The 25,370-nt window shown below is 39.9% G+C and overlaps 1 protein-coding gene across 1 annotated transcript in view; it reads right to left on the bottom strand.

The window, feature by feature from the left end:
* ttc33 (tetratricopeptide repeat domain 33) overlaps positions 1-24,073 on the bottom strand; it is a 33,506-nt gene extending 9,433 nt beyond the window's left edge. The window contains exons 1-3 of the mRNA XM_034191778.1: positions 23,680-24,073; positions 11,322-11,403; positions 668-799 (exon numbers count right to left, since the gene is read on the bottom strand). Of these exons, the coding sequence (XP_034047669.1) occupies positions 668-799; positions 11,322-11,403; positions 23,680-23,906 (441 nt within the window). The 5' untranslated portion in view covers positions 23,907-24,073. The remainder of the gene's footprint in view (positions 1-667; positions 800-11,321; positions 11,404-23,679) is intronic.
* Positions 24,074-25,370: the final 1,297 nt, after the last annotated feature.

The following is a 25,370-nucleotide window of genomic DNA, read 5'->3' as shown; positions in this document are numbered from 1 at the left end:
CTTCTTTTTATTTTTTAATCAATTTGTAAAAATCTAAAAAAAAAACCTAACCTTTTTCACATTGTCATTATGGGGTATTGTGTGTAGAATTTTGAGGAAAAATGAATTTCATCCATTTTGGAACAAAGCTGTAACATAACAAAATGTGGAAAAAGTGAAGTTTTGTGAATACTTTCTGCATGCACTGTATATTTTATAATCCACATTATGATGAAAAAATAGCGTAATAAGACAAACACGAAATAAGATGCGAAAAAGTCATGAATGACCAGGCCAATGAGAAACTCAGGCACAAAGCCTAGATATCTCTGTCCCAATCCTAATAGTCAGTGTTCGACAGCAAGCTGATTTAAAATGAAATAATACCTGAGACACCTAAAGTGATCCACTTTATGTGTATAATGTGTCAGAAAATGTGTGGGAACCCAATGGTGAAGGACGGGTACCAGGTCTATGAGCTGATCATCTGACTCCCTAGCTGCTCACAGTAAAGATGGCTGTACAAGTAATTTTCTGGTTGTGCAACTTCTTTGTGTTTGACTCATTGATCTAATCCTCACTTTGGCTTTGTCATGTCATATTCAACAGTGATTCGACAGCCTAGCCTTTGTTTACATACCTGTGAAAAACAAAATTTTAGTTGGAATACACCGCATGTCACACTCACCAGGTCCACCTCGCCAAGGTTTAGCTGGGCACGGCCGAGAGTCTGCCAGCCCTCCCACCAGAGGGGGTGGAGCTTTATTGCCATTTCTGCAGCCTGCACAGCTGGAAACACTTCATGCAGGATGGTTAATACCTGTCAAGTCACAAGGCTTGGTTTTACGGCTCTGAATGTGGCTACGTCAACTATGAGCGATAACACTAAACCAATACAATATAATCCAGCAAACATGACAAGCAGCAACATAACAAATATAATTAATATATAAAAAGTAGGCAGGCTGAATAGGGAAAAACAGCATCCCAATCTATTACAGTAATCCCATGTTACCACTTTATAATAAAAACTACCCTCATAAAGTCTTTGTAAATGATTTACTGTATTTTCTAGAGGATACGCTACATTTTATTTTTATTTTTTTACTCATCTGGGAGATTTCTGACATGACAAACCTTTAGGAGTACAAAAAATGAACATGATTGTGCAAAGGGAGACTCCACAGCAGTCTCAGTGAGCAAAATTACCAACTTTTGCAAACAGTGTGAGCCCACTGAGCTTTGATTCATTCATCTACCTAACAAGATGCAGTTTTACTAATGCAGTTAATATCCTGCACTGTGCACTGAAGCCTGGTACAACAGACAGACGCACAGGGCTGCATCTCTCAGGCACAAGCTGATTAAGTTAAACAAGTCATGTGTAACTTTACGCCATCCTTGTCATCTGGTACTCTGATGCAAATACTGATGAAATCCACATACGCATTGGGATATTGATTAAATTTTTGCCTCTGTACACCACCACAATGGCATTGAGATGAAACAATCAAGATGGGTTTGTCATGCACATTGTCAGCTTTAATCCAGTGGATGTAACAAAAACATAGTTTATCCATTTAGGAATTACAGCCATTGTCATACAGTTTCTCCATTTACAGAGGCCATAACTACTTGCAACAAGAGTCATCAGGAGAGGACATATCCCCCTGATCTCCACAAATCAGTAATACAAAGTGTCAGGGGATCACCCTTCTGGTAAATATGAATGAAATTCATCAAGTGGTTCTTGAGATATTGTGCTAACTAGTGTGGTAATGACAATATCTTGAATATCTCGCTGTGACCTTGATATGGACTCCAAGGGCACCATAATCGACTGACTGGTGTTGGGGATCACCCAAATACAACCTTATGCTAATCACAATACCCGTGCATTTCATACCAGGGAAATTTAAACTAAATATTAGAGTTATTTTGTATACAAATCATAACTTTTATACCCAGTTTTCTTTAGAAAAGTCAGGGGATGGACCCATGAATAAATATAGGCTAAAGTCTATAGGTCTATAAGGCTAAAGTCTATTAAGGCTTCCCTTAATAGTCTCCTTCTTACACACTCACTATTTTTGAAAGCTGTCTACTCCAGTCAGACTTTCCACACAGTACTGAACTCTTTATATTTATTCATGAGTGATAGAAATAAAGTCCAAAACATGTTGAGTCACTTGGAAATGTTAATGTATCCCATATAATGTCTGCAAAAAAGTGACAATATATATTGACAATAATCGTCATGGGCAGCAAGGTGGTGTAGTGGACAGCACTGCCACCTCACAGCAAAAAGGTTTCAACACTCGAATCTGACCCAAGTGTGGAGTTTGCATTGAGAGTTCCCAACATTAGTGCAGCGGATAACTGAGTGGCCAAATAGGGGTCAATTGAAGAATTACACAGGGGTCAAAATTAAGAGATACTCCAATCATATTGAAAGGTATTCCATATTATCATCACATTACAGAGGCATTGCAAGGCCAGTAGTGTAGATTTACGTCGACGCTACCTGGCTATACCCGCCCGCTGTGCGTAAACAAATGACATCATAGCGTGCAGCCCAAGAACTGTCCACAGAGGAAAACATAAAAAGGCGAGAAGTGTGTGTTGGTCCCAATATGGATATTCCAGATGATTTTCTTATGGATAGTGTTGTGTGGGCCGCCAGAAGAGGAGGTACTGCTGGCCCACCACCAGAGGGCGCCCTGCCTGAAGTGCGGGCTTCAGGCACGAGAGGGCGCTGCCGCCACGGACACAGCCGGGAGTGACAGCTGTCACTCATTAATTCCTGACAGCTGTCACTCATTCTTCATTATCGCACTCCATAAAACCCAGACGTCATCTCCACCTCATCGCCGAGATATCGTACTTCATTGGAGGTAATATCCTCAGCCATTTGTGTTTACTTATAAGCTGTATATTGTGAGTGTTTGCAGGAGTACCGGTCCCTCTTCCTGTGGAGGCTGAGTGAGTGCAGGACGGCACTCTTTTCCTCTGAGGGATCACTGTAAATTCATCAGCATATTGAGTGAGAGGTGGAGGTGGCATTCCCACCGTTGCTGTTACTTGGTGTGCACACACCTACACTTGACTGTCTTTGTTCTCGCCAGCAGTACCAGATCCGACAGTCGGGGATGGTGATCACCTGGGAATTCGGGACTTGGCGGCTCCAGTATTCACCAGGTTCGGTGGCGGCGGAAATCGTGTGGTTCCGGCTCTTCTCAGGACAGACGTCTTCTATCCTCGAGCCTGCCCACACGTCACCTCTGTGGATTGACTGTAATCTTATTCTGAGATTGTCTGTATGTTCGTTGTGCTCCTTCACAACATTAAATTGTTAATTTTTGGCTCATCTATTGACCGTTCATTTGCGCCCCCTGTTGTGGGTCCGTGTCACTACACTTTCACAACAGGATATCTCGGCCAGCGTCATGGACTCCGAGGGGCGTCACCCGGCTGTTGAACGACCAATGGGAGAGCAGGGAGCGCAGGCGTCTGCAGGAGGCATGATTGGTGAGCTGCAGCACATTCTCACCGCCTTTACGGCTCGGTTGGATCAAATGACCGAGCAAAACATCCTCCTGAACCGCAGGGTGGAGGCTCTCTCCGCGCAGGTGGCAGCGAGCGCTCAGGGCGCTGCTACAGCTCCTCCTCCTGCCGACCCTGTGCAGGATATGAACGTTCCAGTGGTGGTTCAACAACCCCTCCCACCATCCCCTGAAGCATACATAAGCCCTCCTGAGCCGTACGGAGGTTGTGTGGAGACGTGCGCGGACTTTCTCATGCAGTGTTCGCTCGTCTTCGCACAACGTCCCGTCATGTACGCGTCAGATGCTAGTAAAATAGCTTATGTGATTGCTCTGCTTCGGGGTAAGGCACGCGCCTGGGCTACGGTGCTCTGGGAACAGAACTCACGGTTGTTATCAGCATACACTGGGTTTGTGGGGGAGTTCAGAACAGTGTTTGATCACCCTAACAGAGGAGAGACCGCTTCAACAATGCTGCTGTCAATGCGACAGGGGCGCCGGTGTGCAGCCGAATATGCAGTCGACTTCCGCATCGCGGCTGCGAGGTCCGGCTGGAATGACGTTGCGCTCTGCACCGCCTTCATAAACGGACTGTCATTGGTCCTGAAGGAGCATCTGGTTGCTAAGGAGGAACCGCGGGATTTAGATGGGCTTATCGATCTCGTTATGCGGTTAGACACTCGGTTGGAGGAACGCCGTCGGGAGCGAGGCGAAGGACGTGGCCGGATACGCGCCGTCCCTCTCCCTTCCGGGTTCGAAAAGGGGCCGCCCTCCCCACGCTCCACAGCCGCAGCGCTCTGTGGGGCAACAGCTCCCCCTGCTGACGTTGTTAGGGAAACGCACAGGGCCAAAATGAGGAGGCTGATCCGCGGGGAGTGTTTTCTCTGCAGCTCAAAGGAGCACATACAGAAAAACTACCCCAAACGGCCACAACAACAACCGCCCTCAGAGACTGGGCTAAGGGGGGGTCAAAACATTCACGTGAGACACACACAGATTGCCACACGACTCCCAGTTACAATCCTGAGCGGGGATTTAACCCTTCAAGCCCCAGCACTGGTGGACACGGGGTCAGAAGGGAATTTGCTAGACAGCAGATGGGCAAGGGAGGTAGGGCTCCCTCTGGTGGCGCTTCCTTCGCCATTGCAGGTGCGGGCACTAGATGGCACCCTCCTCCCTTTAATCACACACAAGACACAACCAGTAACTCTGGTGGTGTCTGGAAACCATCGGGAGGAGATTGAGTTTTTTGTAACTCCTTCTACCTCCTGCGTGATTTTGGGCTTCCCATGGATGTTGAAGCACAATCCCCGGATTGATTGGCCATCTGGGGTGGTGGTTCAGTGGAGCGAAACCTGCCATCGGGTGTGTTTAGGATCCTCGGTTCCTCCCGGTTTACAGGCTAAGGAGGAGGTCAAAGTCCCTCCCAATCTGACGGCAGTGCCGGTTGAGTACCACGATCTTGCTGACGTCTTCAGCAAGGATCTGGCACTCACCCTTCCCCCGCACCGTCCGTACGATTGTGCCATTGATTTGGTTCCAGGCGCTGAGTTCCCGTCCAGCAGGCTGTACAACCTCTCACGACCTGAGCGCGAATCAATGGAGACCTACATCCGGGACTCATTAGCTGCCGGGCTGATCCGGAACTCCACCTCCCCGATGGGGGCAGGTTTCTTTTTTGTGGGCAAGAAAGATGGCGGACTCAGTCCATGCATTGATTACAGGGGGCTGAATGAGATTACGGTTCGCAACCGATACCCGTTGCCATTGTTGGATTCCGTGTTCACCCCCCTGCATGGAGCCAAAATCTTTACTAAGCTGGATCTTAGAAATGCGTATCACCTGGTTCGGATCCGGAAGGGAGACGAATGGAAGATGGCATTTAACACCCCGTTAGGTCACTTTGAGTACCTGGTCATGCCGTTCGGCCTCACCAACGCCCCCGCGACGTTCCAAGCCTTGGTTAATGACGTCTTGCGGGACTTCCTGCACCGATTCGTCTTCGTATATCTGGACGATATTCTCATCTTTTCTCCGGATCCTGAGACCCATGTCCAGCATGTACGTCAGGTCCTGCAGCGGTTATTAGAGAACCGACTGTTTGTGAAGGGCGAGAAGTGCGAGTTTCACCGCATGTCTTTGTCCTTCCTGGGGTTTATCATCTCCTCTAACTCCGTCGCCCCTGATCCGGCCAAGGTTGCGGCGGTGAGAGATTGGCCCCAACCAACAAGCCGTAGGAAGCTGCAAGAGTTCCTCGGCTTCGCTAATTTCTATAGGAGGTTCATTAAGGGCTACAGTCAGGTAGTTAGCCCCCTGACAGCCCTGACCTCTCCAAAAGTCCCCTTCACCTGGTCGGATCGGTGCGAAGCCACGTTCAAGGAGTTGAAACGACGGTTCTCTACTGCGCCAGTTTTGGTGCAGCCCGACCCTAGCCGCCAGTTCGTGGTTGAAGTGGACGCCTCTGACTCAGGGATAGGAGCCGTGCTATCCCAGAGCGGATAGTACGACAACGAACAGCAGCCAAAGCAGCCAGCTCGATGAGGATGCACTGCCGAATTTGGAGAGTAGCGCGCGCCAGCCGACACGACAAAAGTTAAAGTAAGTCAACTTTTTATGTACGCGTTATGTGTTGTGTATCTCAGTAAAGTGATAATACGAGGGTAGGTTGAAAAGTTCTAAGGCTCACCAAGAAGGAGAAATGTCATTTCAATAAAACTTGGCATGCATTAAGTTCAACTCTTCTGATGACTGTGTTTTTTTCTTCCAGGTTGTGAGGTAGTTTGTGGCTCATAGCCACGTTTGAAAGTTCGTGGTAGAGGGAAATGGCAAAAATGGACAAACTCTGGCATCGCGGTGTGATTAAGTACCTGCATAAGAAGGGGTTAAAGCCGAAGGACATTCATGCGGATATGGTTGCTACATTAGGGGATGAAGCTCCCTCCATATCTACAGTGTAGAAGTGGGCAGCTGAATTTAAGAGGGGCAGAGAGGGCCTTGAAGACAACCCAAGGTCTGGGCGGCCTGCAACAGCCACAACCCAGAAAAACATTGACCTTGTTCATGAAATGGTGATGGACGACAGACGATCGACGATTAATCAGCTAGCAGATGCTGTGGGAATATCCCGTGAGAGAATTGAACACATTCTGCATGAAGAACTTGGAATGTCAAAGGTGTCAGCTCGGTGGGTGCCACGTCTTCTGACACCTGATCAGAAACGCACCAGGCTAGTCATGTCGAAGGCAAACGGCACAATTTGAAGAGGATCCAGCCCATTACATGGAATGTTTTCTTACCCAGGATGAGTGTTGGGTTCACCACTTTGAACCAGAGACAAAAAAAAACAATCAATGCAGTGGAAACACCCAAGGTCACCACCTCCAAAGAAGGCCAAGGTCATTTCGTCTGCGGGGAAGGTCATGGTTTGAGTTTTCTGGGATGCCAAGGGCATTGTGTTCGTGGACCATCTTGAAAAGGGACAAACCATAAATGGACAGTACTATTCTAACCTACTGAGACAGTTACACAAGGCTATCAAAAAGAAGCAACCAGGAAAGCTGACGAAAGGGGTGCTGTTCCATCAAGACAATGCCCCAGCTCACAAGTCAACAGTGGCCATGGCCACTATCCACGAGTGTGGATTCGAACTGGTAGATCATCCACCATACTCCCATGACTTGGCACCCTTGGACTTTCATCTGTTCCCAAACCTGAAAAAAAACTTGGCTGGGAAGCACTATCGGAGCAATGATGAGGTGATGGCTGCCGTTGAGGACTATTTTGACTCTCAAGATGAAAGCTTCTATGCCAAGGGAATCGAAGCACTCAAACACCGCTGGAAGAAGTGTGTGGAGTTACAGGGAGACTATGTAGAAAAATAACCCTGAATTTGTTCAATTCGACAACTGCATCATAGTCAGCCTTAGAACTTTTCAGCCTACCCTCGTAATGCAAATAACATGCATGTGTTGTGCGGTATGCATTTTCTAACTCCCTCCGTCCATGCCGTCGCCCGCAATGACAGATATTCACCCTCATCTAACTTGGGCGAATATCTGTCATTTTGGGCGACTGGGCGTGGACATCAGGCCTCTGAAAATGTATACCGCACTCCAAAAGCATGTTATTGTATTATTATTTGTCTGATCATATAGATTCCAAAAGGTATATTTTGGACTATCTGTGAATGAATGTTCTGGAGTTATGGGGTAAAAACAGAAGAATGGTGGACAAAGGTCAATTTAATTTGTACAGGGGTCAAGGTTAAAGTTGCTCCAATTTTGGTCAAAAGTGATGCGAATTATTAGTTGAGTGAATATGGTTTTAAAAGGAATAGTTTGCATCCTGTATCATGTTTAGGTATCATGTTACAGGGTAGCATATGTCACATGTCACAGAACCCAATGGATGCCGACATTGTTTAACCTTTACTTTGCAAACCAAGCATTCAACACAGTCAAAACTATTCCATTTATTAATCCTATTAGATCAACCAGTAATTTGTACCACTTTTTACCAAAATTGAAGCAACTTTAACTTTTGACCCCTGTACAAACTGAAATTGACCTTTCTCAGTGTTTTTGCTGTTTTTACCCCATAACATTCATTCACAGATAGTTCAAACTATACCTTTTTGGAATCTTTATGATCAGACAAATAATATGGAATACCTTTCAATATGATTGGAGCATCTTTTCATTTTGACCTCTCTGTAATTCTTCAATTGTGATCACTCGGCATTTTTAAAAGAGTAATATCTAAGGAGTACGTGTGCCAAATTTGGTGCTTGCATCACCATTTGAAGGATCCCTCAGTAAATATTCACTTATCTGCTGCACTACATGCATTGGACTGCAGGAGTGAATGTGAAAGAGTTTGTGTCACCCGGACAACAGACTTTCAACCTGTCTGGCGCGAACCACTGTGATAGGCTCCAGTGCCCCATGACCCTAAGCAGGACGAAAACAGGTCCAAGAAATGAATGCATGAAGAATTCTCATATTCAATTTGTCCAAGTACTCGGGTCATAAAAACTGAAGGACTACATATAAAAATGGCTACTACTCAACGATTCATACAATACTTTGTTAAACCCCTTGCAACTAAGGTGAAAGCCTAATACACAACACATTTTATTGTTTCATTTCAATTCCATTGTGGTGATGTACACACAACATTCTCGGATATTCACACGACAGAAAAGCAACCGGAATCCGTCTGAAAGCCGTCCTGAGAGACCAACACCGAGGTGGTTTTGTGCCGCGTCCCTAGGCTTCTTTTTCATGAAAAAAAAAACTCCTGTAACGGTGGAATGTGCCGGAAAAAGTGCTGATGTCCATGTCTTTTCACAATTCCTGTGCTAGTCAGAGGACATACCGGATCAAGACAGCGTCCAGTTCAGAAATGAATGGCACATTTCACTGTTACAGGAGTTTTTGTCATGGAAAGAGGAACAAAGGCGGAGGAATTCCGCGCGTCGCAGCGGAGCTGCATGGCGAAAAGAAACGCCGTGATGAAGCCTCACAGGACATGTTCTGGCATGTCCAGCTCATGCACAATCACAATCGGATATTCACATGACTGGAAAGCAACCGGAATCCGTCTGAAATCCACCTTTAAGCCGTCCTGTGAGGACCAACACCAAGGTGGTTTTGTCCCGGTAATGAACGGCTTCAGTGGGCGCGTCCATCGGCTTCTTTTTCCCATGAACAAAAAAAACTCCTGTAACGGTGGAATGTGCCATAAAAAGTGCTGATGTCCACATCTTCAGCCTTTTGTTGAAAGTCAGACGAGCGGTCCCGGATCAACAAAGCTTTCACGTTGGAAATGATCTGGTGGTTTGTGCGGGTGTGTCAGCCTGTCCATCGGCGCTGGGAGCGTGCTGCGCTCTCAGCAGTTGTGGGCCGTCCTTAAAGGGGCAGTAACACCCCGTAATCTGTTTAATCCCCATAAAATCATCCCTGAAAGCCATATTAATTTTTCGAACGGTGTCCACCTGGAGGTCTCTTACAGTTTCTGGAAAAAAATTGATGCAGCAAAGATCCAAATCGTTCAGACATTTATTCGCAATAAAAAATAGACGAGAGGGGTGGACCACACCTCACTCAAAGCCTGCTCACAGGCAAATGAAGCAACCAACAGGCATGAAAAAACTCACCCATGCGTACGAGGGTTCAAGCTTGGCTGACGCAATCACACGTGATTCAAATCCATATGGTTTTTGAAAAAAATAATAAGGTCGGATACTTTTCTAACAGACCTTGTATATAAATAATTGGGCAGTGCCAATTTTTGTAATTTTATTTCTGCACACCATTAATGAGCTTTGCTTGAGCTGCTGCCGCCGCAACCCGACTCCGGATAAAGCGGAAGAAAATGGATGGATGGATGGATGGATGGAAATGCAATAATCAACAAGCATGTTGTGTGGCATGTTCAGTTTAATACTTTTTTTAAACTATTACATTAACATTTTGGCATTATGGTCATTTTTTATACATGGTGCCTCCTTTTTCACAGCCCATAAGTAATTGGACAAAGTAAATGTTTTGGTTTCGAAATGTCAGGAGATGGATACATGTACATTTCCAAGTCACTAAATATGTTTTGGATTTCATTTGCATCAATTATTTAGAAATACAAACAGTATGGTACTGTATGGTAACTCTGTCTGAAGAAGACAAGTGAGGAAAGCCACCAAGACACCCAGACTACACTGAAGAAATTATAGGTGTCTGTGGTCGTCGTTTGCATACTTCAAATTTTGTCTGATGCATCTCCACTCACACAGCTCCACAGTGTAGTGGCACAGAGAAGGTCAGCATTAATTTCACATTACAAGGACAATGTGAAATTTCAGCTTTGGGTGCAGTGTTCTATGCATTTTGACTCTGGTTATATCACACGGTTGTCGACCTGAATCACAACTTAACAGAATTTTTGGTTTTGCAAATGGCTTTTTTTTTTTACAAATGAAAAAATTACATATTTTACAAAAGCACATTTATTTGTAAACACCAGCACACACATTACATTAACTTGTTTTTTTTTTTACATAGAATGAATTAGTTAAACCAATCAGTATGAGCGGAGGCCCAGTTTACCCATAATACCTTTGGGTATCTATGTGTTAATGTTCAACTCTTCAGAATTAGTGCATTATTTTAAAATAACAGATATGTGTTATATTTTCACTTTGTTACATTTTAAGAGTTGACATAATGTAGTTATTCTGTCCGGATTAATTTGATTTATAAATCAAAACCATAGGTCAAATTTGCTTTCCTTTTCAAGATATCTGCCTCACGGCTAGACTGCTGTATGCTGCCAAGGGTAATGACTTTTGTTGTTGTTGTTTTTTTTTTTGTGGTAGTCTGGCAGCCAGGCCCTTTCTGCTGGGATAGAGTTGAGCTCAGCTCCTCTCAGCTGCCTCACTGCTGCAAAATATGTAGCAGACAGGTGCCAACAGGGTTTATAAATGTTTTTCACCATTACTATGTAAAAAAAACAAAAAACGTTAGCGGCCTAAAAGTTATCTGAACTAATTTATTGGAAGCTAATTTGGTTTGCTGATGGTTTTTGAAGTTAGCTGGAAAGATAATCCACAAACAAAGAAGTTAGCTTTGCTAATTAGCAGTTAGTGGATTAGCGAAACTGTGTCCACCACTGAAATCCATATTGATTGCTTAATTTCTTCCCCACTGTGGTGGTGTACAGAGGCAGTACAGTGATGGGCTGTTTAAAGATGAATAGTAGTGGCAATAATAAATATTAACTGTACAATGGTGGTTCATAGTATACCTGAGACTTCATTTCATACAGTAATGGGTTGTCTGGTGTCAGCTGAATGGCCTCGTCCCACTTCTTAACAGCCTCCCAGTGCCTACAAAAAAAATACACGATCCATTTTGATTCAGATGAATGAAATGCGGATTCATCACACAAAGCATCAGTTACTGTTTACATCAGCATTATTAATTCTGAATTAAGTGCAATGCACATAAGATCCAAGTGTAAAATGTAGCGTCTTGAGTGGAGAAGTAAGGATAATTATTTTTTATGGCAAAACAAGTGTGAACTAAAAAGACCAGTGAAAAAAGGGAGGATTTCAAAGTCATCTACCGCACATTTACCTCAATTTATTTATTATTTTGTTGCATAATCCTGATGTTCCTTCTCCATTTGTTGCTGTTCAGGTTGACTGCACTTTGGCTCAGGTTAAATTATGCTCAGATCCATTTTGGGTTGATTCCATTAGACCTCAAACCAGGTTTAAATTGTGAAGACCCCTATCTTGTGGTTATTTGTAATACATGATTACAGAGTGCTCAAGTTCAAATTCTTACTTTAAACAGAATGTTAGACTACTTTTCAACAACAACACACAAAACCTAGTGTGCACCCAACCACCAGAAATACTTCAAAAGGAAGTGTGTAATGTCTTATCAAAGGTGTCTTATCAAAGGTGTAGTGAAGTACTCTGACTGTCTCCTCAGAGGCTTGCTCTTGTTGGCACTGATACTATAGTTCTTGTTCAGGCATGAAAGAAGAAAAATAAATTTACATAAATTTGGGCACAAGTTACAAACAAAAGTGTTACTGCAGCCTCGCCTGCTAGCGGCTGGCATATGGAAGTAAATCTGTGCCATCAGAGTTTGAATTTGATTTTTTTAAGGCTGAATGTTTTTAGCATCAAAATCAGAGTTTGAAGTTGAATTTCTAAGGCTGAATTTGTTTAGCATCAAAATATTCAGCCTCAAAAACTTCAACCTAAAAAAAAAAAAAAATTCAACCTCAAAAAAATTTCAACCTCAAAAATTCAATCACCCCCCCCCCCCCCCCCCAAAAAAAAAAAAATTCAAATAAAAATAAATAAATAAATAAAAATCAACCTCAAAAATATGGAAATAAAAGTATGGAAATAAATCTGTGCCATCAGAGTTTGAATTAGAATTTTTAAGGTTGAATGTTTTTAGCATCAAAATCAGAGTTTGAAGTTGAGGTTGAATTTGTTTTACCCCGTGACCCAAACCGTGAGCAAGTGAGTGAATTTGTTAGACATCAAAATATTCAGCCTCCAAAAAATTAAACCTAAAAAAAAAAAAAAAGTAAAAAAAAATTCAACCCCCCCCAAAAATAATAATAATAATTCAACCTCAAAAAATTCTAATTCAAACTCTGATGGCACAGATTTACTTTCATACTGAGACCACTGATTTATTGTCTAAAATATAATCTGTGACAGTTAAACGTTTTCAGTTTTCTGATAAACATGTACTGTATTCGCATTTCTTGTGTTCTTTCAACAAATATTTTTTTTCCGCTGATCTTTGCAAGTCCAATGTACTTAATGGTTTTACAGCTGGATGCCCGTTCTGATGCTACTGATCCCATCTAATTTTATTGGGTTTGGGACCCGGAGTGTTTTGGGGTTTGGTTTCTTGCTCAAGGATACTTTCATCAAAGTGTAGCAAGAGCTTGATTACACACCTTTCATTCAGGCAACCTGCTTGATTTTTAAGAAAGTTAAAGCCCACTAATATGGCCACCCTTCCTCAGTGCAAACAACTTTGATTCCAGATTTGCATCAGTTGATCTTGATTAGGAGTTTGAAAAAGTTACCAGGTAAAATATAATTTTTGGTAAAGTATGTATTGTGAATTTTTATGGCTTTGAAGTATTAATTTATGATTTTTGTCATATTTCGACAGTGTTTCTCTACAGAATCTGTCAATAGCGATCTGAGGTGCTAAAAGTACTACTTGTTTTCTCAATCTATTGCCAACATGTCTGTATGTGACACTGGTCATCATTAGGATCTTTTGTGCTGAAAATAAAGATCAAATTTTCCTTAGTGCTTTATATGCATGAGGCCTTACCAATCTGGTCAATGGCTGTATGTTTACTGGAATATTATAAGAGGAGTTTTTCACAGTAATGTATGAAGTACCTCAACACTCAGCTAGCTATCTGTCCACTGTTGATGTTCTATTATAAAGTGTCACTTGCTCAGAATTTCGAAGTCGAAGTAGGCTTTATTGTCAATTCTGCATGTACTAGACATACAAGGAATCGAAATTGCGTTTCTCTCATTATACATAAGATATGGGATTAGTTTTCACTGTTATGCTGATGATATGCAGATGTATATGCCTGTTGCCTAACTTCACTGTAAAGCTGGATGTTATCTCATTTTTAACTCAGAGAAGACTGAGATGATTGTTATGCCACGTTCACACCGGACGACATGTGGGTGACGGCGGCGACAGATTAGGCATAGAAATCTATTTGGCACCTTAGTACTATCTGTGGGTGACTATGCATATGACACAGTCATTTACTGTTGTGCATCTACTCTTGCCCTGGTCAATGAGCACCTGCAAGATGCTTTTATTGTTATTCAGGATACCCTTCTTAAGATAAAGCTTATTCTTAATGCTGGAAAGACCAAACTCATGATCTTTAGGAACTCAAAGTTTAGAGCAAACATCCCTGCTGTGGTCACCCTGGATGGAAGGATCATAGAGACTGTTAGTTCTTATAAATATTTGGGTATTTTAATTGATGACCCCCTAACTTTTACAGTGCATGTGCTTCGACTAGTGAAACGCAGTTCAACTGAAATTGGGTTTCTACTTTTGTAATAAGTTGTGTTTTTCTCTTAATGTAAAAAAAGTGGCTTGCTGTTGACACTTTTTTATTTGTGTTGGACTACGGTGATGTTTGGTATACTTTTGCTCAGTGTCTTTATAAAATGTATATGCTGCCTTGAGATTCATAACAAATTTTAAAGTCCTGACTCATCATCACGAGTTACATTCTCGGGTGGGGTGGCCTTCTTTGGCCACCAGCAGGCTTCATCATTGGCATATTGTCATATACAAGGCAATTTTAGGTTTGCTTCCATCTTACTTATGTGTCCTTACTATGCCAAGGAGTACTCAATAATATGCTTGCGCTCCCATGACCTTTACCTACTTTTAGTTCCAAACGTCCGTACTGAGCTTGGGAAAAAGGCATTTGCTTACTCTGCCCCCACTGCATGGAACAATCTGCAAACTATTTTACAACTGGACTGCCTAGTTTCTCTGAATGAGTTCAAATCTAAACTTAAGGACTTAGAGGCAGCTTCTTTAAGCTGGCAGTACTTTTAATTCTGTGCAATGAACTAGTTTTAAAATAGTTACTGATATACGTTGTTTATTGTATGTGTTCTTGTGATGTCATTCTTTTTATGTTATGTCTGTATTTATGCTTATCTTCTGCTGCTGAAAAAGAGGTTTTAAATCACAATGGGACCTGGTTAAATAAAGATTAAATAAGTAAATAAATAAAATGATACAACAGCGCTGTTGGACAGTATGTCTCATGGCCAAGGCCTATGTCTATATTATAACTTCACATCTCCTCTGGACGCCATGATGCATACTGTTCTTTTACTTACCACACTACACAGACAAAACACAGTTTTGCTTTTACACATACCAGTTCAGATATACAACGTGAGCAGTCACTGCATACAAATGTCAAATGCAACATTTTTCAACCAGTCACATAACTTTACTGATCCACGATCAAGGGCAACGGCGCGCCCATCAGCTCTTGCCTGTGACCAGTTTCTTTTGAATTTGTATTAGAGCTCAATTGATATCAGTTGGCCTCTAATATCAGCCGATATCCCTTTTATGAACATATAGGAATCAGCATTATTTTTGCTGATATGAAACTTTTATTTTACCAAACAATAGAGAAAAACACTTTCACTGTTAGAAATAGCATCATTACATAGTTTGTCCAGTAGAGGGTGCTCTGACAGCATTGCTTGCAATGCTGTCAAGCATGGCTGGGACCCCCATCACCCGTTGGTCACATTAGCTACAAGAGAGGGCCAATATGACCAGCTGCCATTCCTTTTCAGTCAGAGTGAGTGTTTTATCCAGCCACAAGAGAAAGTAGCTGCTATGCTACTAATTAGGTGGGACCAAAATAGATGAGAAGTCACGCTTCCCATCCAAATGAAGGCAGCATAACATAGGTTGGCTGGTTGTTGGCTATATTGTTATATTATAAATATAACCAACAACCACCCAACCTATGTTATGCTAATTATCTATAATAAAGAACATGTTGATGAAAAAAAAAGTTATTGCGCTTACAAGGTTCTTAAAAAGTATGCTCCTGTGACCTTGACTATTGACCCTAATGTCAATAGGATTCTTGGGGGCAATAAACCTAATACACATACCAAGTTTGGAGACAATTGGGCAGTTAAAAAAAAAGTGATTCAGCTCACAATATTTTAACAAAGTCTGCTCAAGTAACCAGACATGGGGCCAAATACAAAAGTATTTGTATTTGAAAATACTTAAATACATTTTTTGCAGTATTTGTATTTTCTAATTTTGAATTCAAAGTATTTGTATTTGTATTGCAAATACATTGCCGATCCCAAGTATTTCCAAATACTTTTACAAATACTTTTCAAACTTGGGAATCTCTGTGACACCGTGTTGAATATAGATTGTGATAGTTTGATTACTGCCTGTGATATATAATAGTGAATTTGTGATAAAACATTCAGTCCTTTACTTATCAATAGTATTTGGTCATGCTATTTTCACAATAAATTGTCACCGGTTTATCAGTTTTTATGTTGATTTGTTGTTTATAGTTCATAGAAAGTATTTGTATTTGAAATACTCAAAATATAAAGTATTTGTTATTTGTATTTGAAAAAGTACAAAGTATTTGTATTTGTATTTAAATACAATGCAAAGTATTTGACCCCATGTCTGCAAGTAACCTTGATGTTTGACCTGTTTACCTCAAGACAAACAGACTTCTTGGGGTCACTATGCAGGATGCATAAACCAAGTTTGGTGACAATCAGTTCAGTAGAAATTAAGTAATCTTGCTCACAAGTGAGATGTCACATGACTAATTGACTGACTCCCGGCACAGTGATGTCTTGCCCACTGGCTGAACCGTAGGGAGGAAAAACAAGACATCTCTATAAGATTTTACAGTTCTTGAACAACATCCCATGGATAAACAATGTTATCTGTGAAGAATGGTGATGACAGTGCCATGGCATTAGTGTGTACAGAACCAGATCACGCACTGATGCCGTGACTGCTGACCAAAGCAACAGGATTAATTCTATGATGTTTAGGGCTGTATTACCTGCTCACATTCAGAAAAAAACACACAACAAACTTAAAATGCATTCACAGTGTAAATGGACAAAGACCTAGTCAATTACACAGCCAGAACCTAATTCACTGTGGATTACACTTCCTGAAAGTCAAAAATGTACCAAGAACAACACTGCTGTTTATCAGTTAAGACAGTAAGAAAAAGGAACCCAAGCAGTGTGCAAATCTTACTGACATATGAGGCAAAGGACACTACAAAATCAGATGTCAGGAAATAATAACTGATGCACAACAAAGCCAAAATTAACTCAAATGTTCCTTTTGCAACTTTGTAGATCAGTCAGACAGACTGGAGACAAACCATTATATAATCACTATGATCTAAGGTGCAATGACTTGTGAAGTATTAAAAATAAAGCATATTTATAACTCACTGGTAAACTGACAGTAAAGTCTTAACAGGAAAAAAAATCTCCAACACTTAGTTATGATGATAACCAGCATAAAACACAAAGAGCGTTTATGCTGGTTATCATCAAATTAAATCAAATCAGATTACTTCTTTCTAGCTCAGTTTTAGTATGAAAACCATCCCTGAGAATCAAGTGGGCATGGCAGCTGCATTCCAACCAAATCCACAAACTAATGATGTTGTACTGACATGAACTGTTGCCTTAAGTCTCCCACAACTCAAATAACAGTAAACTAGTCAGCTAAAGTATAAAATAAATCTAAGGACCACTTCCGCAAACATTTTTTTTTCCAGATAGTGATGTTTGGTGGATTATGTAAGATAAATTTGACAATCTTTCAAGGAAAACAGCCACTTGTGTCAGTTTGGAAGGGTTCAAGTTAATGATTTGAGGAGTGAAATGTCAGAATGTAGAGTAAAATGTGACATATTTGAAATGAGGATTGTCAAGTGTTTTGGTCAATGTGACACAGAAAAGCTGCTGTTTATTACCTTAGTAAAGCCACATTATACAGGCATAATAACCAAACATGACCACAATATTCAAGATAAAGCATGGTGTAAATTATTAGTCATGATTCAAGTTTTACTTGGCCTAGCAACACAATTTAAAAGCTGGTATATAGTTTGAAGTCTGCACTTTCAACACACATTAAAAGACAGACTCAGACTGTGGTGTATTTGCAGGGGTAGAGAAATCCACTGGTCCGAGGTCGTGGACCAGTAAATTTTGGCCTATGTCTCGTAGATATTTTCCCCGGCTAGACCGATGTCTAGTTAAAAATGTTGTCGGCCTTGTGATTAAAAGTGACTTGGAAATGTTCATGTATTCATCCCCTGACATTTCTCAAGAAAACTGGCTGTAAAAATGATTACTTAATTCTTACATTTAGAATAAAATATATATATGTCTGAAATTCAGTTTGTGTTTATTAAATTCCACACAGATTAAACGTAGCAGACAAAGATGATTTGGAATACTGTAGTTGTTTTGGCAGGTTTTCACAGTCTCTACTGCCATCTACTGACCAGTAGTGTTCATGGCAGTATTATCAGGTTATATCAGACGGTTGTTTAATCACAACTTGACTTTTGGCTTTTGCAAATGGCTTTTTTTTTTACATATGAAAAAATGGCATATTTTACAAAAGCACATTTATACGTATGTAAACCAACACACACGTCACATTAACATGTTTGTTTTTACATAGAATGAATGAGTCAACCAATCAGTGTTCGCGGAGGCTATTTTACCCATCATCCCTTTGGCATCTGTGTGTGTTTGTTACAAAACTTCAGAATTAGTCCAGTTTAAAATTAAAAGATATGTGTTATATTTTAACTTTGTACAAATGACAGAAATGTCATTAATGTAGTTATTTTATACAGAATAATTTGATTTATAAATCAAAACCATAAGTCAAAACTACTTTATTTTCCAAGATCTCTGCCTCACAGTGGAACAGCTGTATGCGGTTAAGGAATAATATATATATTTTTTGTGAGAACCTGGTGGTCAGGCTCCTTTTGCTGCAAATACGTAGTAAACAGGAGCTTCCAGCAGGGGGCACAAAGACAGAAGTGGTGACTCATTGGGTTTGTGATCGTGGTGTCAAAACTCAATTTTGAAAGTTATTGGTTAGCTGCAGCTGATTTGCTCTGTGTCAGCCTGATCCCATCAGATCTCAGAAGCTAAGCAGTGCAAGACCTGGTTAGTACTTGGATGGGAGACCTCTTTGGAACACCAGAGGCTGTGTGTGTGTTTCTCCAAGGTAAAACTGGAGTTGCGTTAGGAAGGGCATCCAGTGTAAAACTTGTGCCAACTACACATGTAGATCTGGCTGTATCCGCTGTGGCGACCCTGCCCACAAAATAGGAGCAGCCGAATGGACAACAACATCGGTTAATTCTGATAAATTTTTGGGTGGTTTATTGGTTCAGCTTTATAGAAGATAACTTTTCAGTTAGCTGATTAGCTGTTATCAAAGCTAACTTTTTGGTTAGCTCTGCCCACCACTGCCCACACTCCCTGACTCCAGTAATCGTAGGCTGCCCTGCTAATCACAGAGAAAAATAAGGAAAAGTTACAAAAAACTGTGATGTGTTTTCACAAGCCCACCTATCTATGCCAACGTGATTCAACAGCATTCATAGTAATAAACAGGTAACAGAAAGGATCTTCAGCTACAGTACATTAACAGCATCTGCACCTTGGTAATGACAGATGACAGTCAATGTCGCCAGAGCAGAAACGCTCCTGGGTGACGTCTCTGACCAGACACCATCCCAAACCTATAATCAACCATTATGGGCCAGCAAGGCATCATTTCCCCCAATAAAGTCCACTTTCTACTTGTAAATACGATTACAGGCAGACAGCAAGGACAACATTACATCTGCTTGACTGGAGTTTTCACAAAATGATTGCTATTTGGCAAAAATGGACAATTATCTTGGAATAAACATCCAACTCCGCTCAAAAAACATCAAACGTTCAATAATAATAATAATAACTGTTCAGCCAACGTCACAACATGATGCAGAGTGCCGTGCTGGAAATCAGCAGAAAGTACAGACAGTACAAACATTTACACTCATGTTGCATATCATGCACATATTTACTACTTTAATTAGTGATTCATTCATTCATTAATGAGGTTTGTTTTTTTAAGTTTTTCTTAGCTACTGTTAATACTTCAATTAATTCAAACCTGAATGGAAATAAAGCCCTTAATGTGAGTCTTTTTTGAAGGCTCCAGTGATGCAAAAGTTGCCCCTTACAGTTTTACACAAGTGTTTAAATGAGAGCGCAGAAAACTGTCATGAGCACAGTTCATGTTTGGTCCTTTGGACAAAGGTCCATAGAAGTAATGCCATCAAGATTTGCCCAAAGTGCTTAAAATGCAGTCCAAGGAATTTCTGTCAATACATAAATCGAATACAATTTTCCCAAAATTTGATAAAAAAAAAACAAAAAAAAAAAACATCTTTTGGGGGGCTGTCTGGTCCTGTAGATTGGACTTTCTGATTGAAACCCGCAAGAAATGACATTTTTCATATTGTTCAATTTATTGCAGAAAATTTGTTCAATAATTTTTTTCTCCAGTTTTGCATAAACAATCTTTCAGATCCTGCCCGCAGAAGAAAAAAAATGTAATTGTCCTTGTATTGTTCTAAGCACCCCCCCCCCCCAAAAAAAAGGGTAAAATGACATTTTGTGCACTTATCAATTTATTGCCAAAAACCTGCTCAGTAACTTTTTGAATATTTCTGAATATAGATTCCTTGAATCATTTTCATTGACTTTCATTCTCCATTGGGCTGCTATCTGCTTAACACAAACCAAGTACAGAGAACAGATAAATGTCTTTCAAAAGAAGTAACTGATACATCTTCTGCAGTTGTAGTTTTTCTCAACTTAATAGTTGGGCCAATATTCAAAGTCTCAGATGTGGTGTCAACACAACACACCATACAACAGCTACAGCTTCAGAGCTGAAACAATACATCACTCAGCAAAAAACATTTAACAAATACTTTCACAAATAAATATTAATTTATCTTGCAAATTATCAAAAAATTCTGATTACAACTGAATAGCTACAATGTGCCAATGTGAATAAAAAAGTGTGCTTTGTTGTGCTTTCTGCTTCTTTCTGTAAATGACATTTAATGCAAGCAACAGTGGCCTCTAGTGGCCACCAGGACCCTAAGACAAGCAGCACGGCTTCACAAGAACCTTGATTGGCCTGTTCTCCATTTTATTTTGCATGTTAAAAGACACTCGTGTGGCCCGTAATGTGAGGCTCGCCTGTATCTATCAGAAACTTCACCCTCATTACGTGGTCTCCTACTCCACTGAGTTACACGTTGATACAATTTATTGTTCATCAGTTATCGCTTGCACGAGATGGCTGGGATGGACTAACACACTCACTCATCTACATTTTTGCTGTATAAGCCTGATGTTGTTGCCAGTGCAGGCAACATAAAACTGTTGTAAAAATGCAATGTTTTTTTTACAGATATAATATACCAAAATTAATTAGCAATAAATAAATAAAAATCTATATATTCCCCAACATATATACATTAAACACAGCAATGATTCCTAACATTTCATTATCAAACCTTTATCACAAAGAAATGGAGCAGATACTTTATGTTTTACAGTTTAAACACGAACTTTAATATAAATAACTATAACAACCAACCAACCAATGTATGTCACATTGCAACTCATGACTTAGTTCTCTGTTCTGGTGCAGCTTAGCTAAAACTTCAACAGTTGTTCATTTTGTGACTAAAGCACCAAATTTGGCACACATATTCCAAATTACGTAATGTTTCTTTTCACACATGGTGGTATCCTGGAGCTGACCTCTAATGACCTATAGGGGTCAAAATTTTAAAATGTTTCAATCATAGTGAAAGGTATACCACATTATTTGTCTGATCATAAATATTCTAAAAAGTAATAGTTTGGACTATCTTTGACTGAATGTTTGAGATTCATGGTGTTAAAAACAGCTAAAAGCATGACAAAGGTCAGTTTCAGTTTGTACAAGGGTCAAAAGTTAAAGTTGCTCTAATTTTGGTAAAAAAAAAAAGTGACGCAAATTATTAATTATTAATAATTAAAATACCTTTTTGGAATAGTTATGATCAGACAAATAATATGGTATACCTATGGAAGTAATTCTGTGCCATCAGCTTGAATTTGACTTTTTAAGGTTTAATTTTTTAGCATCAAAATTACAGTTTGAAATTGAATTTCAAAGGTTGAATTTGTTTAGCATCAAAATATTCAGCCTAAAAAAAAAATTCAACCTAAAAAAATCTACCTCGAAAAAAAAAACAAAACAAAAAAAAAAACAAATTTCAACCTCAAAAAAATAGAAAAGCAGGGAGAAGCAAGTGATCTCTGTCTTAATCATCCAACGTGGAAGTACATCTGTGACGGATGATTGGATGATTGATTGATTGATTGATTGGATGATTATTTTTTTCGGTTGAAATTTTTGAAGCTGAATTTTTCTGAGGTTTAATTTTTTTTTTTTTGGTTGAGGTTTTTCAGGTTGAATATTTTGATGCTAAACAAATTCAACCTTAGAAAGACAACTTCAATAATTTTGATGCTTAAAAAAAAAAAAAAAAAGAATCAACCTTAAAAATTCAAATTCAAACTCTGATGCCACAGATTTACTTCCATATATACCTTTCAATATAACTGGAACACTTCTAAATTTTGATCCCTGTGTAATTCTTCATTGCCTCCACATGTGAAAATAAGTATTAGTTAATTTTGAATATTTGTGCCAAATTTCATGCTTTAGTCACAAAAATGCACAATCATTTTGCCTCTCAGCTGCACTACTGCCCAGCTGGCAGCATACTTGGGTCGTCATGTTTAAAACGTCCAAATCAGGTTAAAAATGAATGGCACCTGGTCACTTACATCTCTCACAGTCCTGCTCAAACAGCATTTTTAAACAATGTAGTCGGAGCGCCATCTGTTGGACAAACTATTTAAAGACAATTTCCATGGGCCTGTGTTTTTCAGCGTTTATTTTATATATATATATATATATATATATATATATATATATATATATATATAAACACGTCTGTAAAAATAATACCAATAGTGTTTTTTAATTATACAGAATAATAATAATAACAATAAATCATATCTGTAAAAATAATAGTGTTGCATTCATGAAACACTCCTGCTGGTAGATATTCTCGTTCAGCTGATACATTGGTTGGGTTATATTACAGACAGCCAAAAACATTATATATTTTTAAAAAGGTAAAAAATGGTCATAAACTTTTTTTTTTTAAAATATAAATAGTGGCCTCCATTGGACATCACGACCCTACAATTAACAATTCTTGAAAAGCAACTTGACTGCTTAGATTACATCAGACAGAAGTTTAGTAATCCCTTGGGAAGACTCCCTCAGGGAAATTGAGGTTCCAGCAGCACTGCATAGCAGCACACAGGGTAAGAAGCACACAGAGAATCAAAAGTGTAAGTTAAAAACAGTTTGCAAATAGAAATACCAGAAATACTGATCAATACCGGTTTACTGGCTATTACTGTTCCTCTCCTTCCCGCCCTCTGTCTTCCTGCTACTCCTCCCACCGAGTGAGGAGTTGTACAGTCTGATGGCCTGAAGGACAAAGGAGTTTTTCAGTCTGTTGGTCCTGCACTTGGAAAGGAGCATTCTGTGGCTGAAGAAGCGTTATTTTAGTTTGAATGTTAAAAGATGCCAATGTGCTCCAAAATAGGAGAGTCAAAGTTCTTCATGGGCATCTATTACAACTCAACATTTTACAGATAAATATGAGCTGTTGCATAAAGTCTGAAGACTCACTCCATTGAAATATTACACAGAATATTAGTATTTTAATCAAATGTTTTAAACATTATATGTATGAATAACTTTGCACAATGCTGTGCAAGAGCAGTGGTGTTGTTCCACAGCAGGGAACAGAACAGTGCTTTTAGCAGCTTCCTTTCCCTCACCTGCCTTGGTCAGCCAGCAGTGCTCCCTCATCCTTCAGCCTCTTGCTCTTGGCGACACAGTCTTCCTGCAGGATCTCCTTCCGCCGCTTTATAGCATGAAGCCAGTCCACCTCATCCTCCTGACATCTTTCATCCCCTCCAGCACTCTCCACTTCAGCCTCAAACTTCTGCACCACCGACTTGGAAACCTTTTCTCCAACTTTCCTCTTCCATCCAAATGAAGCCATCCTCTGAGGAAAGGGGCAGTGAGGTTTTGGGAGCGAGACTTTTATTGTGAAAAGTCAGAGACGAAATCCTAGCATGCTAAGTGACGCTCTAAAAATCAACAACTAAAGCTTCTAAACACGTTTGGTTACAATTACTTATTAAAACTATAATAGATTTTTTTTGGGGGTGGGGGGGGGGCTAAACGATATGGCATAAATAATTAACAAATATTAGGCTCAAGAGAAATGTACACTAGCTGTAGTTAAATAAAAACATGCTAGCTACCAAGTCGTTTTACACTTCTTGACACGTTATTGTCTTAGGTCAGACAAAACGTTAAACTTTTAGACAATAAAGCATGCAATGTTATAACAACAAAAACAATACATAAGCAGAATGGAAGGTACGATACAATTGTTTGTGTTGTAGAAGCAGAACGGATATACAGCAGCATGACCCGGAAGCTGTTACAATATTTACAGTAGGTCTTAAAGAAACACGATTTTTTTTTAGACATTGAAATTTAAAACAAAATGTCATTACATATATTGTCATAGCAACGTAACGCTAATGCATAACATAACAAAGTAATGGGTGTATTAAATTTAGGTATTCCAGTCTCAAGTGCCCAAGGAATAACTACAATTTTTGTTAAAAGATGCTAGCAGGGCCCAAGTAGCTTCAATTTTACTCACCTACATCTACTGCATTAAAAGCCAGCATTTCCAAGTTGAATATGCAGTTAAAGAAATTCATCAGTTATAGGAGCACTAGGACGTTGACTCGTGGGGAACCAACTCTTTTTGTGCTACATTTATTGACATATTGGCATAGAAATATTTCTTGGCTTTTATGGAAGTCTGTATTGAAGGTTTAATGTTTATAGTTGTCCAATTTTGTAAAATGCTTTTTTTTTTTGGTCCTTAACTTTTTCTGAAACTGCTTAACCAGCACAATATTCTATGTAAAGAAATTACAAATAACTGAAGTTTTATATTTGCATTGTGACAGTGTTCACATTAGATCAAATTTCTTTTTTGGCCTGTGCCAGACACTGTTGAGACACAATTCTGATGTTTTGTGCAGCGTGTGAACATGTTCATTCTGGTTTTGGGGTCACATGTATACAGAAAATGTCCAGATTTGAATCTGCTGTCTGGGCTGTTGGAGGATGGACAGTGATGAATTCTGTCAGGTTTGCAGCAACCTCACAAGCTTTTATTTTGAAATACAGGCCCTTATTGTGGAAGTGCGATATAAACAGGCTTGTTTTCAAAAATTACTAATTTCTCAAAAAATATTGGTCCGATCACCTTGCTATTTTCACGACTTGAATCGTCATGAAAAATACACAAGTATGCCAAAGGACGAAAATAAGTTTTTTTTAGATTTCAATTGATGCCCCAGATACACACACACACAGGGGCCACTTCCATTATATGGACACCTACTGTAAGCATATTACCCCGTCAGTGCATGCAAAA

The sequence above is a fragment of the Thalassophryne amazonica genome, chromosome 17, assembly GCF_902500255.1.
Source record: "Thalassophryne amazonica chromosome 17, fThaAma1.1, whole genome shotgun sequence".
Lineage (NCBI taxonomy): Eukaryota > Metazoa > Chordata > Actinopteri > Batrachoidiformes > Batrachoididae > Thalassophryne > Thalassophryne amazonica.
This window is presented reverse-complemented; position numbering and strand designations above follow the sequence as displayed.